This window comes from Quercus lobata, chromosome 7 (genome assembly GCF_001633185.2).
Source record: "Quercus lobata isolate SW786 chromosome 7, ValleyOak3.0 Primary Assembly, whole genome shotgun sequence".
NCBI lineage: Eukaryota > Viridiplantae > Streptophyta > Magnoliopsida > Fagales > Fagaceae > Quercus > Quercus lobata.
This window is the reverse complement of record NC_044910.1, coordinates 30,946,243-30,962,541: the sequence shown is the minus strand read 5'-3', so window position 1 is coordinate 30,962,541 and position 16,299 is coordinate 30,946,243. Positions and strand designations below refer to the sequence as shown.

At 35.8% G+C, this 16,299-nt stretch overlaps 2 protein-coding genes across 2 annotated transcripts; one reads left to right on the top strand and one right to left on the bottom strand.

Annotated features, from left to right (window-relative positions):
* Window positions 1-1,481: 1,481 nt before the first annotated feature.
* LOC115951899 lies at window positions 1,482-4,806 on the bottom strand. The gene is made up of 6 exons (XM_031069024.1): window positions 3,958-4,806; window positions 3,518-3,859; window positions 2,678-2,805; window positions 2,289-2,521; window positions 2,169-2,182; window positions 1,482-1,934 (listed from the first exon to the last, which is right to left on the bottom strand). The coding sequence occupies exons 1-6, from the start codon at window positions 4,804-4,806 to the stop codon at window positions 1,482-1,484; spliced, it is 2,019 nt and encodes a 672-aa protein (XP_030924884.1).
* Window positions 4,807-12,484: 7,678 nt separating this feature from the next.
* On the top strand, window positions 12,485-14,939 carry LOC115953984 (L-type lectin-domain containing receptor kinase IV.1-like). The gene has a single exon (XM_031071823.1). The coding sequence runs from the start codon at window positions 12,726-12,728 to the stop codon at window positions 14,724-14,726; it is 2,001 nt and encodes a 666-aa protein (XP_030927683.1). The 5' UTR covers window positions 12,485-12,725; the 3' UTR covers window positions 14,727-14,939.
* Window positions 14,940-16,299: the final 1,360 nt, after the last annotated feature.

Here is a 16,299-nt window from a genome sequence, read left to right as displayed (position 1 = left end):
ACCATTCTTGGAATGAAATGAATACCCCTGTTTTCTAACTGTGTTGTTCAATGGTAAAATATTAATAATGATCCTTTCTCTCCTTTGTAACTCTTTCCCCACATTGAATGATATGGAATTTGTGTGTGCTTGACATTTGTTTAGTATTCATCAATGTGGGATAACTGTGTTTATGAACTGTGGGGCTGCTGGAATGTGTTTATGAACCGTGTTCATACTGGTTTCAGTTTAATAAAATAAAAAATACAAAGTTAAATAACCAATTGGAAAAAAGAGATGTGAATATGAAATTTTATAATTTCAAAGTCAGAGAGTAAATGATGACAATTCAAGGCATGTTGGCACAGTACCAATGTTTCCAAATATTACCAATGTGACAAAAAACAATCCCAAAGCCACAAAAAGAATAGATTATGAATTAAAGAGTTTTGACCAAGGTATATCCAAAAAGTTTATAAATCTTATTATATTGTTTTGTCTTTTTGGGTATTGCAACTTATATAGCATCAGACTCCAATATTAGGGATAGATAGACAAAGGCCAGGTGACCCTTCTGGTTCCACTGTTGGGCATGCCTTGTTTTGCTATGTTCCATGGCAGCCACAGAGCCAGGTGTGCAAAACTGCAAATATATTTAGGGTGGTCAAATCTTTTGACAGATTGACTTAAGGCACATTACAAAATACTTGATGAACCAAACTTTTTGCAAATTTCTACTAGCAAATTTCTGCAAAAATTTGTTTGATTTCTGCAGCAAATTTCTGCTGCAATAAAAATTTCTGTCTTTCGAACAAATTTTTGCAACAAATTTCTACAGAAATTTGTTGGATTGCTGCAATACAAATTTCTGCTGCAATCCAACAAGTTTCTGCATAAAATTTCTGCAATACAAATTGCTGCAGCAAATTTTTTAGGTTGCTGCAATACAAATTTCTGCCACAATCCAACAAATTTCTGCAACAAATTTTGCTGCAATGCAACAAATTTCTGGAAAAAAAAATCTCTGCAGCAAATTTCTGCAGTTCCACTGCATACAGTCACAGTTCTACTGCATATTTCTGCTGCACATAGTCACAACTCACAGCACACAGCACACAGTAACAACTCACAAATTTCTGCTGCATATTAATAGTACAAACACTTACAGCAAATACAGTAACAACTCACAAACACTTACAAATTTCTGCTGCACACAGTAACAACTCACAACTTTCAGCTTGTGCCAACTAAGTCACAGTTTGTACAAACACTTACAGCAAACACAGTCAAACAAATACAAACACTTACAGCAAACACAGTCAAACAAATACAAACACTTACAGCAACACTACAAAATATCATATGTATAGTCAGTTCTACAAATTTCAGCACTAGACCACAGTCACAGTTACCACTTTCTACAAAATAAAAGGCAATGTTCCATACTTAACCCTATCACCATAACTACACAAAACAAGCAAAAAAATTAACTTGTGCTCTCTTCACTTTCTTGGACCATGCACAGATGATGATTGACTCCCACCATGTCTGATTGCTTCCATGTATCTGGATGCATTCTTAGAAGCCTTTACAGTCTCTGATGTGACCACCCTTGCCTTTTTCTGCCTTGGCTTTGGGTTGCTGCTGCTGGAGTTTTGATGTGCACGTACATTCTGTGTGGTGCAGCCTGACTGGTGTGGTGCAGCTTCAGTGGAGCTGTGCTGTTGGGTATATGTGCTTCTAGTCCTGGCATGAGGTGTTACATTTGGACTGGGTTGGTGCATCCTGGTCTGAGATGGTGCAAATTGAGTGGCTGAGCTTGTCTTGGCATGAGATGGTGCACCTGGCCTGAAGCTGGGCTTGCTGGATTGGCGTGGTGCACTTGGAGTGGCTCGGCTATGCATGCTAGACTGAGGTGGTGCAGCTGGAGTGGAGCTGAAACTATGCATGCTGGCCTACAAACAGCAACTAATAGTTGGATTAATGCTGTGTGTTCATAGGATTAGAAAAATCTGTTTTAATAAATGGCTAGCAAAGCAAAGCTAAGCAAGTCACAGGGCATGCAATGGCTAATGAGAGTCATGGAAAAGCACATATGTAAGCATGAGTTTACTGTAAAATGTAAATGACAACCGGCCAGAATTTTTTTTTTTTTTGGTTTTGTTTTTGGGGCCAAGCAAATAAATTACTATGACAAGCTCATCTACAATTGTATTTCACATATATTACATTTTTAGATGAACCGGTTCTATTTGTGGAGTTCCCTCCAATCTCACCCTTGCAACTTCTTTTATTATGCCCTAACTTACCACAGGTCTTGCATTGCTTAGAGATGCCGACTCTCCTTGTTGGCTCATTAGGTTCCCTTGCTCTCTTCTTCTTTGGTCTGCCAGGTGGTCTTCTTTTGATGGGAGGCTGAACTAGGGTAACACCACTAGGTCTCCACATATTGGCTCCATTGATTGGTGTTATGATTGGTTCATAGCAAGCCTTGTACGTAGAGACATGGTAACATGGATGAACATACTGCTCAGCATCTTGTCTGTTAAAAAATATGCAGCTGATTGCATGAGCACAAGGTATGCCACTTATATTCCACTTCCTACAGCTGCAGTGTGCTGTGGCCAAGTCAACGGTGAAGCTTTGCAGACCATTTTTTACTTCAAATTAGGTCTGTCCTGCCCAACAAGCTACCCACCTATTGGCTGCCAATTTTTCCTTGTGCAACCTTTTAAGAACCTTGGCACAAATATCTGACTCTACTCTCTGAATCTTCTCTCTGTTCTCTTGAAACCGAGTCATGATATACAGCCTGATACACTCAAGCTGCAAGTACATACAAGTAAAATAAAACATTAGATATTAATTACAAAATCTACTAAATTGTGAGTTGTTACTGTGTTTGCTGTAAGTGTTTGTACTATTAATATGCAGCAGAAATTTGTGAGTTGTTACTGTGTGCTGTGTGCTGTGTGCTGTGAGTTGTGAATGTGTGCAGCAAAATTTGTTGCAGAAATTTGTATTGCAGAAATTTGGATTGCAGTAGAAATGGGTACTGTAGCAAGAAATTTTGTGCAGAAACTTGTTGGATTGCAGCAGAAATGGGTATTGCAGCAACCCAACAAATTTGCTGCAGCAATTTGTATTGCAAAAATTTTGTGCAGAAACTTGTTGGATTGCAGCAGAAATGGGTATTGCAGCAACCCAACAAATTTGCTGCAGCAATTTGTATTGCAAAAATTTTGTGCAGAAACTTGTTGGATTGCAGCAGAAATGGGTACTGCAGCAAGAAATATTGTGCAGAAACTTGTTGGATTGCAGCAGAAATTTGTATTGCAGCAATCCAACAAATTTCTGCAGAAATTTGTTGCAGAAATTTGTTCGAAAGACAGAAATTTTTATTGCAGCAGAAATTTTCTACAGAAATCAAACAAAACATACAAGTAAAATAAAACATGTGATATTAATTGCAAAATCTACTAAAAACAGTACCAAACAATGAACCTAATTAAATGTAGGTAATCACAAAGACTCATACCATGCTAATAATAGGCTTAGACCTGAATTTAAGAATCCTACTGTTGAAACTCTCACATATATTATTTACTATAGTGTCAGTCAAGGCATCCTTACTAAACATGTGTTTGGCCCATTTTGTTGTTGAATGAGCATCCAACCAGCCGTGTGCATCAACATCAATGCCCTTCAATTCATCCATCACCCTATCAAACTCTTCTTTATAAGTTGCCTTGGCTGCCCTCCAAAAGAATTCTCTAATCAGAACACCAGGATGGTTCTTCCTAAAGTTGTTGTAGAGGTGCCTACAGCAAATTCGATGCTCATACTGTGGCCAGTTATCAATAAAAGTATGCACCAACCCCTGTCACAAACAGTACCAATGTCCTTAATTTGTCTTAGAGATAAATACAATGCGTAAATGAAGAAAAAAAATAACCAAATAGAGAATAAATTACACACCTTTTGCTGGTCTGACATAAACACCCATCTCCTATCCTGACCTATGTCTGCAAGCAACAAATTGATGAACCAAGTCCAAGAGTCCTTGGTTTTAGCCTCTACCACTGCATATGCAAGTGGGAAATACTCCTGATTAGGATCTCTACATACTGCAGTAATCAACTGTCCCCCAGACTTGTTCTTCAAATGGCAGGCATCCAAACCAATGAATGGCCTGCATCCAGACAAAAACCCCTTCTTGCAACCCTCCAAACATATGTATAGCCTCTCAAAATAAGGCACCCCACATACTAAATCCATCTCAGCCGCTAAATCACCATCATGGAAGGTATGTACCTTCATAAGGATGGTACTACCAGGACTAGTTCTTCTTAATTCCTCACAGTACTCCCACAGCTGATTGTACTGTTGTGTATAAGCCCCCTCAACATATTCTTGAGCCTTTTCCCTAGCCCTACCTGCTTTTCCTACACTTATGTTTAGGGTGTACTTGTCATGGACAGCCTCTTGGATGTCTTTCAGCTTGATATCGGGCTGTCTTTTCACCTTCTTCATCAACTTCTTCCCAATGTATGATGAAGTACACCTAGGATTCTTATATGTTCTAGAGCAAGTGTGTTCCAATGTCAAAGTCCTTAATTGGTAGCTCCTCTCCCTTGGCACCTTTGTTAGATATGCAACAAACTTGCACCCTTCTTGGCATACAGCTCTTACCCTTTGTAGATAATTTTTAACAAATTTTATCCCCCATCCACTAGAAACTGCATAATCTGTTATTGCTTCCTTAAATTGCTTAGGTGTAGTAAATAGCATATCTTTCTCAAAATAAATATGCTCAGCCTTAGCCATTGGCTTAAACATAGGGAACTTTCTCACTTGCTCTTTTTTTTATTCCCTTTCATCTCCCACATGTGTCTGGTTATCATCCTCAGACTTATCATCACTATCATACCCATACTCATCATCAGATGATGATTCTACAACACTGTGCAATTCCTCACTCTCATAATCAGAATTCATTATACCAGCACCCATTTGGCCTGGTTCATTAACTTCAGCATCATCCTTACCATCCCAACTGTCACTACTATCCTCAACAAAGTCCCTAACACCATGACCCAACTCTACATCATCTTCTAGGCCACTTCCCCCATCATCACTTCCCACATTATCACTACTATCACTTATATCAATGACCTCAGGTGGATGCTCAATGATAGGTTCTTTACCTACTCTTCTTGAACCCGCTTGAGAAGTAGCCACCTTAGTAGGAACACCAACATTAACCTCAAACTCATCCTCATTTTTAAAAGTTTGATCATTAAAATACATGTCATCACTATCACTATCATAAAAATCATCCCCATCATCTTCACTACCATCATCATTGTCATAATAACCTGTAAAGTCTTGTTCCAATGCCAATGGCTGCACACCCTCACTAGCATCCTCTCCTTCATCAACTAATATAGGCTCATGTATTGGGTGCTCTACATACACATGAATATCTTGATGACTCCTCACTAATTCTGTCAGGTACATGGCATCACTATCACCAACAATCAACTGGAAGTCTGCCAGTTCTTGGTCCACTTCAGGCATTTTATACCACAGCTTGCTAATAGACGTGTACCCAAAATCCCTACATATACTCTCTATCTCAACCTTAGACCACCTGTCAAGATCACAATTATCAACTATATCTACTGCACCTCCCACATATTTTCGACCATTCTCAGTAAAATGGCCACCATGATGCACGGATATACTAAATAGGTTATCCATTCTGCATGCAACATAACACCAAAACCAATTAAACAATGCTAGGTACAGAACAAAATATATATTATATTTAACAAAACAACACTCATTCCTAATAAAATATTCTATTATGCATGCAGACAACACAACACTTTATCAAATATTTAAGTAAAAATCATACTAAAAGAAATAGAGAAAGCACTTTTGTCATACACGGGGAATACAAGGACCACACAGTAAACCACAAACAAACACATGCAAACAAGGACCAACAAACAGTCAAAAAGCCAAAATATACAAAAAGGCAACACAACACTTAATCAAATATTTAATTAACAATACAACATTTCAATAATTTTGTCATACTAAAAGGAACAGAGAAAGCGCTTTTGTCATACTCGGGGAACACAAGGACCACAATGTAAACCACAAACAAATACATGCAGACAAAGACCAACAAACAGTCAAAAAGCCAAAATATACAAAAACTTTGTGGCCCCTACTAGGAAAAAGCCAACAAGCTTCTTGTAAAGCTATAAATAAGGACAGAGAGAAGACATTTTCACAAAGACAAAGGCCTCTAAGCTTTCATTTTCTCCACTGCCAGGCACCACAGTGTGGGTATCAAGTGGGATTTTTCGGAGATGGGCTTTGAGAAAGAAGTGCCTCTCGTGTGGGTATCAAGTTAGTGTCTCTCTTTCAGAGATGGGCTTCGTGAAAGAAGTGAGATTTTTCGTGAGATGGTTGATGATGATGGTGGTTTGAGAGAGAAGTGTGATTTTTCCTTAGCTTGATGATGGTGGCGTTTCGGCAGAGGCAGAGCTTCACTTCGCTTCACTTCACTAGGCTAGGGATTAAGTTTGATTTGGGAGAAAAGGTGCGCACCAGGGATGAAGGGTGGGTAAGTACACACGTGTGGGGGCTGGACTTATCTCATTACCTGCGCGCCAGTGGAAGGTAAATTGAGGATAAGTGCTTCACGTGACACTCACGTGAGTTATTAATCTCATTCCTTCCTTATTTTATTCACCAGCGTGTAAAAAAAATAATATTTTATTCATCCCGTCAGTTTTCCCGTTAATTGGTGACGGAATGAGGCTTTAAGGACTAAAACGGAAAGCGTAAATTGGTTTTAGGGACTAAAAGTGGAAAAAATAAAATGTAGGGACTAAAATGGAAAAACGTCAAAATGTAGGGACTAAAAGTGCATTTACGCCTATAAAATTTTATAACATGTATGGGCGATAGTCGGATATACTATAAAGATTTTATAAGCTAAAGGCCCACTTTCTTTAATAACTTTACAAAGCCCCAACCCACAAACCTATTCTAAAAAACCCAGCATGTTAGGTTGGGGTTGGTGACACTGAAATCACAAAAGTCCTCTCTCTTTCTCTTTCCTTCAATAATATACCGGTCTCTTCGAAAATATATCGGTTTTTTATGGTCCGTTTGGATTGAAGGTGAGTAAAGTAAAATTGTCTCAAAATTAACTTATTTTCAGCCAACTCTACTTTACTCCTTTTCACTTCCCCTCCCTCCCCCCTCAATCTAAATAAGCCCTTACAGATTGTGATTTGTGATATCAACATAAATGAAATTTTCCCTCCACACTCTTACTTTAGACATCAATCACAATTTAATGTTTTTTTTATATATATATTCTCTTCCCTCTTGGAAAGTTAAAAACTTTCAAACCTTCAAAGTTGTCATCGTTTTTGAATTTGGGGATTTACTCATCTAGAGATAATTTTCATGTAGAGCACGTCCTACATCAAGCTTGCCGTTGTGTAAGTCTAGCTATTTTCCTACTAGACGTACACTACTTTGTTCTATATAAGATTCACTTTCGAAGATCAAATATACAATACTCTGTTTTTTTTTTTTTTTTTTTTTTTCACTCTCTATCTTATACTTATAACTTTCTCTTTAGGCATCTAAGATGAGTTCGAAACTCTGTTTGTAAGTGCACGCTAATAAAGTTGTTATTGTATCCTAAAGAGCAATATAGGGAAAAAAAAAAAATCTCATTACATCAATTTTTTCTTTATGAAATTTTTTATGTGGACCAGTAAGGAATAATCCAAGGAGCTGAATGAGCGTAGGGAAACATGCACTCAAATTAGTGCCTTCTACCGACTACCCCGCTCGCCAATAATATAACAATTGACTGTGAAAGACAGTGACAAGTATAGCAGGAAAAATGGGCTCATTTTAATTTATCTCTCGTTTTTCTATAATGGCGGCCTTGACTATGTGGCTGCTACTCAAGGAACGGCGTCTACACCACACCCATTCACTACTGTTAGTATCTCGTTTTGTCCTAAAGTATGAGACTTCTCACTTCTGCAATTGCATGATAAATTATAAAACAACTCCTTTAAAGATGACTTTTTTTTTTTTTTTTTTTTTTTAGAGAATGTCCTTTAAAGGTGACTTAGTAGTAGAGAGTCTTTATGATCCATTATATTTCTAAGTTCGGAAGTTATGTGTTTGAATAATACCAAACCTTATTACTGATTAGTTATTAGTGCTTGAGTGACACGTAATACAATGACTTAAGTAACATGGGGCAGTGATCGCATTTGTGACTGCAAGCCCCTTGTTTTTCTTTTAATAAAAAAAATGAAAAAAATAGTTAAATTTAATTACAACCATAAATGCAATTCATTAAAATTTTCAATTAAATTCATATATATAATTGTAGTTAATTGAATCTAATTATCCTCGTTAAAGATGATATTTTTTTTATACAATTGGTTAAATTCACTGTGTTTTTTTATTAATTTATGAGAAAATCTACTATGTGTTTGAATTTAGTTGTGTGGCAAATTGTACTACAATTAAAAGAAGAGTAATGCTATAATCACAACTATTTTACAACATTTTTACAAAATATTGATGTGACAAACTTCTTATTAGTTTTTATCTAGGCACATAATTAATATCACTTTTTTTCATTTACCAATAATCATTCACCACATTAGCAGTTTGTAACATTTTTTTTAAAATAATTTGTATCTCTAGCATTATTCTTAAAAAAATCTATGTTTTGCCAATTATAAAAATTTTATTGTTAATGAGTATTTTAATTTAAAATTAATTTATAATGTCTACATTATCGTCCAAACTAATTCTCTAATTAGAGGGCACAAGAGTCTTGAATTAGAATATATAAAATTAGTGTAGACAATTACATTTAACCTTACCATAGTACAATTTCATTATTTAACCCTACCATAAAATTAGTGTTTACTACTTAGGCTGTGTTTGGTTCGTGTAAAAGCATTTCCGAAAAATATTCCATTTTCCGGAAATGCTATTTTCCGGAAAGGAAAATGTTTTCATGTGTTTGGTTGCATTTCAAAAAATTTCCCGAAAAATATTTTCTAGTGTTTGGAAAAGAAGAAGGAAGAGACAAACCCAGAAAAACACGGACAAAACCCAGAAAAAAAAATCATCAACGATCGACGCTCAACTGGCTAGTTCAACGAGGGGCGAGATCGCGATCGACGCTCGACTGGGTTCGACGGACAAAACCCAGAAGAACACGGCGCGATCTCGTGATCGACGACGCGATCTCGTGAAGTACCGATCGACGCTTAGCGAGATCGCGATCGACGCAGTGCTTCGCGAGATCGTGATCTCGGATCGTGATCGACGGCGCGATCGGTGCTCTGTGAAGTCTCTTCTTCCTCTCTCTCTCTGATCTGGGCTCTCTCTCTCTCTCTTTTTCCAAAAATATTTTGAAGTGAAAATGAAAGTGTAAAATGATTTCCATAGTCAAAGCCTTTTTTTTTCGGTCAACGGAAATTAATTTCCGAAAAATTCTATTTTCCAGACCAACCAAACACCCACATTTCCGGAAAAGCATTTTCGGAAGTGATTTTCACCCAAAACAAACACACCCTTAAAGGAATAAGAGTTCAGTTCCAAGTGTTAAAGTCATTCAAATCTGTCCAAGAATCAAGTGAAGAAGTACTGGATTTTAAAACTCGACAGCTAGCTCGATAGATGGCATCTATTGAGGTTTAAAAGGCAGATTTAGCCCGATGCTCGACAGCTGCTCAATTGATAAGCTATCTATCGAGATTTATGAAAATCAGTTTTTCAAATCTAATTTCAGAGCAATCCGTGTATACATGTTTGGGTTTTCTTTTCTCACAACCCTAAACATATATAAAGATTATTTTAAGGGCCGTCAAAGGTGGCACAAGTGTGAGGCAAAGTTTTGTTCATGCAAATTGTGACTGGAGACAAAATTTGCCCTAGTTCATCTTTCTCTTGAAAAAGCTGCTGCGTTTGTATGCCGTTGGGTTTTGTAACCAAGGAGCTTCGTGATCTTCATTGTGTTGATGAACTGAAGAACTTTGCAACCAACATCTTTCTCAAGTTGGTGAGTAAATCGCGTACTGGGATCCGCGCATCGATTGGTTAGTCACGTACTAGGAGTCGTGCATTGAAAATGAGAGATTGTCATTACAGAATAAGTCAAATTGGGTATTGGGGTAAAAGTTCAACTATAGGTTGATATAAGGTACTAAGATTCCTTTACTTGTAATCGCTTGTTGTGATAATAATGAATTCTCAAGAGTAGTGACTTTAAAATCACTCGGTGGGGTTTTTGCCTTGAGGTTTTCCCCATTCGTAAAGAAATCATCGTGTCAACTTTATTTTCCGCTACATATTAACTTAGTTGGTGATTTGTTTGTGCTACCATGTGTTTTGCATGTTAATTGAATTAATTAATTAATTTGGCTAAATCAATTGGTTAATTTCTTACAAGGGGTCAATACATTCTTGGCCTATCATCAATTAACCATATTAAAATGGATTAGAAACTTTTTCTTTCTCCTTTACAAATTGTGGTATGTATATACCTTTTTCACATATGCTCAAGTGAAGTACCCATTAGGATTTCCTTTAATTATGATAAACATTTTTTTTAAAGGAAGTTCTATATTTATTAAATGATATATATATTTATATATGTATATGTCGAGGGCTATGTAGCTAAATTGGCACCTCCCCATACACAAAGTGTCTGGGGTTTAGGGGAGAAAATGTTCAAATTGCAAGAGTCAGGGAAAAAAGATTCAAGTTACAGGATTAGCAGCATATTGTAATTATTTCTAATATATATATATATATATATATATATATATATAGAGAGAGAGAGAGAGAGAGAGAGAGAGAGAGAGATATTGTTTTCCTTGAGTTAAAGCAGTTGTGATGGAAGTGTGGAGTGGATGGTTTTTTTTTTTTTTTTTTTAGTCCTTGAGTATTTTGGATTGTTTCAAACGAGTAATGGCTCCTCTTAGGCTCCTAAAATTTTTGGCTTATTGATTTTGCTATCTATAACTTTGATTCTTCTTTACCTAATAAAGTTTGGAATTTTCCGTAAGTACATTTTTTCTTCAAGAAAATGAATAGAAATCTCCCTTCATGTTCAAGCTCATGTTAATGTTCATATTTGTATCTTTTGCAATACTCAATAAGTTCATATTGTGAATTATCAATTGTAGTTAAGAAAAAAAGTATAAACACAATACTATTCAATTAAACTAACGTGAAAAATTAAATCTATTAGATTAAAAAAAAGGGACATGAAAATGAAAATTGCACAAAAAATTTCTTAAATAGAATTAAAATAATTTTTACTCAATATTGTTTATCAAGCAATCATGTACTAACTAACAACATTCCAAACATTATGTGCATAATGGGGTGATGAAATGGTTGTTCAGTTTATTTAAGAAATGTGATCTAGCTAATAGAAATTAAAAAAAAAAAAAAAAATACAATAACTTTCATGCATAGTCATGAATTATACCTTTACATATATCTTATGCATTTTATGAGTTTTATTTTATATAAATGTATTTCATAAAATTAACAAAATTTATCATAAAACCCTTCATTGTATTTTTTTAAATCACTACATAAAGATACCATTTGTTTTGTCTTATCAACACACTTCTTGATATCCTAAACACATCTTAGATCTACCAAATTACAAGCATATTTTGTCAAAGGATATGCCAATACATAGAAAATATTACCCTAAAACTAGTCAATGTATTAAGTTGAATGACATTATTTGGTTCTCCCCTTTAAAAAAAAATAAAAAATAAAAAATAAAATAAATAATAAAAAACCTTAAGTTCAAAGTCTTCTCTCCAAGGGATATTTTTATGAAATGAAGATTTCCTTCGTAGAGTTGTCTCAAATTCTAGTTGTAACTTGGAAAGCTATTTAGGTTTCCTAGTTAAAGAAGAAAAAACTAATTTGGTTATTTTTTTTGGGGGGGGGGGGGGGGTGGTGTTTGGCTATTCCTTTGAGTGGAAGAAAAGCATATTCATTGTGAAAGAAATATTGTATTCATTGTCTACAAAGGAATCTGAATTGAGTCTCTATAAATAGATGGTACTACAAATAATTTTATGGTTTTGGTCCAAAGGCCACCCCCTAAATAACTCTCCTACTTGTTAAATAAGAAAGATGTATCCCCATCCAACCAATTTTAAAATCCTTGATTTTGGATAAACTTCTACTCTCCCACTACACAAATTCAAATGTCCTTAAGTTTACAAAAACCAAAATTTCGGAGATAAAAAATTAAAACCATTTGAAACTTCTCATCTATTTAATGGAAACTCCCCGGCTTGTTGTAAAGAAAATAAAAAAGTGTATCTCATTCTCATCCACATAAGGTAAGATAAGATATAACTATTTGCGTGGTTAATAAGCTTAAGCCGACTGTCATGGAAAATGTGAGATTCCTTAAAAGTCAAAATTGTTTACTCGAAACTTGGGTGATGCGGCTGCCGGGTGACCCATGAATTGTGGGAGCTTGACTTTAGGTATGAATACATATTACATTTACATATGATGTTCTCCTCAACATGATGTATGTAAACCACCCAGCAAAAAAAAAAAACATGATGTATGTAAACCAACCCTGCATTTCTTAGAATGAAAAGAAGAAATTGTATGCAAATATAGCCATGTTTTCCAAGCTTGTAATACTGCTCCCTCTCCTAATAAGTGTTGTAGGCTCCCAAGATACCAACTTCATTTACAATGGTTTTAGATCAGTCAATCTTAGCCTACACAGCATAGCCACTATCACTTCTAACGGTCTTTTGGAGCTCACCAATGACACCAAACAGCAAAAGGGTCATGCTTTCTACCCTACTCCAATAAGCTTCAAGAACTCATTGAATGACAGTGCTTTCTCTTTCTCTACGACTTTCGTCTTTGCCATTGCTTCCGGATATCCAACTCTAAGTGGTCAAGGGATAGCTTTCGTGATTTCTCCAACTAGAGGGCGGCCAGGAGCTCTTCCAAACCAATACCTTGGCCTTTTCAATGAGACCAACAATGGTAATGCTACCAATCATGTCGTCGCTGTAGAGCTCGATACAATCCAGAACCAAGAATTTAAAGATATCAATGATAACCATGTTGGGGCGGACATAAATGGAATGGTGTCCGAGAATTCTTCTCTAGCAGGTTATTATGCTGACAGTGGTGCCTTTATGAACTTGACCCTTATCAGTGGAAACCCAATGCAAGTTTGGGTGGAATATGATGGTGTCAAGAAGCAACTCAATGTAACTTTAGCTCCAATTGATGTTTGTAAACCCAAATTTCCACTATTGTCTTTGTCCAGTGATCTTTCACCTATCATTAACAAAACCATGTATGTTGGGTTCTCTTCCGCAACTGGCGGTTTCCTAACTTCCCATTATATTTTGGGTTGGAGCTTTAAGATGAATGGTAAGGCTCAAGAACTTGCCCTTTCTCAACTTCCCAAGCTGCCTCGAGGTAAAGAGAGATCTAAACTTTTGACAATTGGATTGCCTGTGATTCTTGTTAGTTTAGTCTTGGTAGCAATTTCAGGTGCAACGTATGTCATAAAAAGGAAAAGGAAGTTTGCAGAATTGGTAGAAGACTGGGAGGTTGACTATGGGCCTCACAGATTCAAATACAAAGATCTTTGTATTGCTACAAAAGGATTTAGGGACAAAGAACTATTGGGTAGTGGTGGATTTGGTAAAGTTTATAAAGGTGTACTAACTACCTCTGAAATTGAGATTGCTGTGAAGAAGGTCTCTCATGAATCAAGACAGGGAATGAGAGAATTTGTGGCTGAAATTGTGAGTATAGGTCGGCTTCGCCACAGAAATTTAGTACCACTCTTGGGCTATTGCCGAAGAAAAGGAGAATTGCTTTTGGTGTATGACTACATGTCCAATGGAAGCCTAGACAAGTACCTCTTTGATCAACCTCAGGTCACCCTCAGTTGGAGCCAGAGATTTAAAGTCATAAAAGATGTGGCATCGGGGCTGTTTTATCTACACGAAGGATGGGATCAGGTTGTCATTCACAGAGACGTGAAGGCTAGTAATGTCTTGCTAGATGGTGAACTGAATGGTAAATTAGGTGACTTTGGTCTTGCAAGATTATATGACCATGGAACTGATCCTCAAACTACCCATGTGGTTGGAACTCTTGGGTATCTTGCGCCAGAGCATACGCAAAGTGGCAAGGCCACAACAAGCACCGATGTGTTCGCTTTTGGGGCCTTTATGCTCGAGGTTGCTTGTGGAAGAAGACCAATACAGGCAAATGGGCCACCAGAGGATTCGATTTTGGTTGATTGGGTGTTTTCTCATTTTAGCCGAGGCGAAATTATGGAGGCAAGGGATCCAAATTATGGTACAAGTTATGTAGCAGAAGAACTAGAGTTGGTATTGAAACTGGGATTGATGTGCTCTCATTCAGAGGCTGCTGCAAGGCCTAGCATGCGCCTAGTTGTACAGTACTTAGAAGGTGATGTTCCTTTTCCAGACTTAACATCGCTTGGTCTTTCTTCCACCGGCTTAACATTTGCACATAGGGATGGTTTCGATGATTTTTTCATGTCCTATCCGTCTTCTACGAACCAGGCTTTTTCTCATACGTCTTCCATTGCAGAGTCACTTCTCTCAGGGGGCCGTTAATACTAAAAGCTTATATTTGTGCTTGTGATTTGTGACTTCCTACTTATCCAAAAAGACAGAAAGTGGTGAAATTTTTTGAATGTGATCTTTTTAATGATTGAACTGTACTACAATATAGTTTTTTCTCCAATGTGTGCAGTGTATATATATAACAATGTGATTGTGAAAAGTATAAACATGAAAATTGCGATCTCTCTAGCTCTTTGGGATTTTCTCTAGTCATGTTTGCTTAGCACATTTCCAGATTTCCTTCCTCTAATTGTACAACAATTTGCATTGAATTCCACCAGTCCATTTTTTGTTTTTTCTTTAAATAGATGGTGAAATAACATCAACTCATAAATTCTGATGACGTCTATTTTATTTTTTTGTGTTCCACTCCATACGCTACCAATTATAATAACTTACTATTTATTTATTTAATTTTCTAAATAAATGTTCTAAGAATATTTGTTTAGAAAATACTTTTAAAATTTTTTTATACAAAATGAGAAAAACAATTGATTTTTGTGACAATTTTATATATTTCCTATAAGAATGGTAGCAAAACTTTTTTTAAAATTGGTCATTAACAAATGCCCTAAAAACACCCGTCAACTGAATCCAAATATAAAATAGAAAAAAAAAAATCAACCACATAGCGTATTATGATTAGTGAAATATAATGTAGAACATAAAAAGTGAAAAAGCCGATTTGTATTCGAATCTAACTATTAATTGAAGGGAACATACTAAATTGTCGATGACATTTATACCCAAAGACAAATTGTCAAGGACAAATTAAATTTCCATTGTTAGAAATTCAATTTTTTCACTCATGATATGTCAAAAGATTAAGTTTATGTCCAATCAAACTTTTCCATTGTTAGAAATTCAATTTTTTTACTCACGATATGTCAAAGGATTAAGTTTATGTTCATTGCACTGATGCATTAGATAAAAATTGTGTCCAATGTCTTTAACACATGGTCAAGGAATTTTTTTTTTTAATTTTGAAATTGTCTCGTTTAATCAAAAGGACTTGAGCCAAGGCATGATAATGCATAAGTAATTAACCATCAACTTTTTGTCCTTGTCTTATTAAGAAACACACAAAAGAGAGGAAAAAATATTCTAACAAAAAAGTAAAATGTTGAATTGAAATTGCTTCCATTTACGTTACAAACCTACTATGATTGAGGTTAAATCTATTTCAAAAAGATAACAAAATGATATATATTAAGTTGTAATTTCTCATGTTCTTGGTCGACTTTATTTTGTGCCAATTTCATTATAATTCCATACACATTTTCTATGTGTTATGTGGGTTTTATTCTTAGAAATCACATTAAAAGTAACTAGATCTACCATCTCATGAGATAACTCGCCAAACAAAGCAAAATAATGATTTTTTTTTTTTTTTTTTAAGCCAGAGAAAAGGAAAAACTACCAAAGAAAGCAATTGCAAAAGATCAACCCCATAAAGTAGAATCGGCAAGTAAAGATCGATTCTTAAGTAGCCTTTGTTTTTACATGATTAGCAAATATTATCAGTTAATAAATTAAATAAGGATAAAGTTTAGCTACAAAAATG

What these genes read in the sequence shown, in the direction of transcription:
- LOC115953984 (XM_031071823.1), top strand. Translation starts at nt 12,726, where the DNA reads ATGTTTTCCAAGCTTGTAATACTGCTCCCTCTCCTAATAAGTGTTGTA.
- LOC115951899 (XM_031069024.1), bottom strand. Translation starts at nt 4,806, where the DNA reads ATGGCTAAGGCTGAGCATATTTATTTTGAGAAAGATATGCTATTTACT. An exon ending in TTATGTCAGACCAGCAAAAG is followed by an intron (nt 3,860 to 3,957) that starts GTGTGTAATTTA and finishes TGTTTGTGACAG; the next exon opens with GGGTTGGTGCATACTTTTAT. An exon ending in CTAAGCCTATTATTAGCATG is followed by an intron (nt 2,806 to 3,517) that starts GTATGAGTCTTT and finishes ATGTACTTGCAG; the next exon opens with CTTGAGTGTATCAGGCTGTA.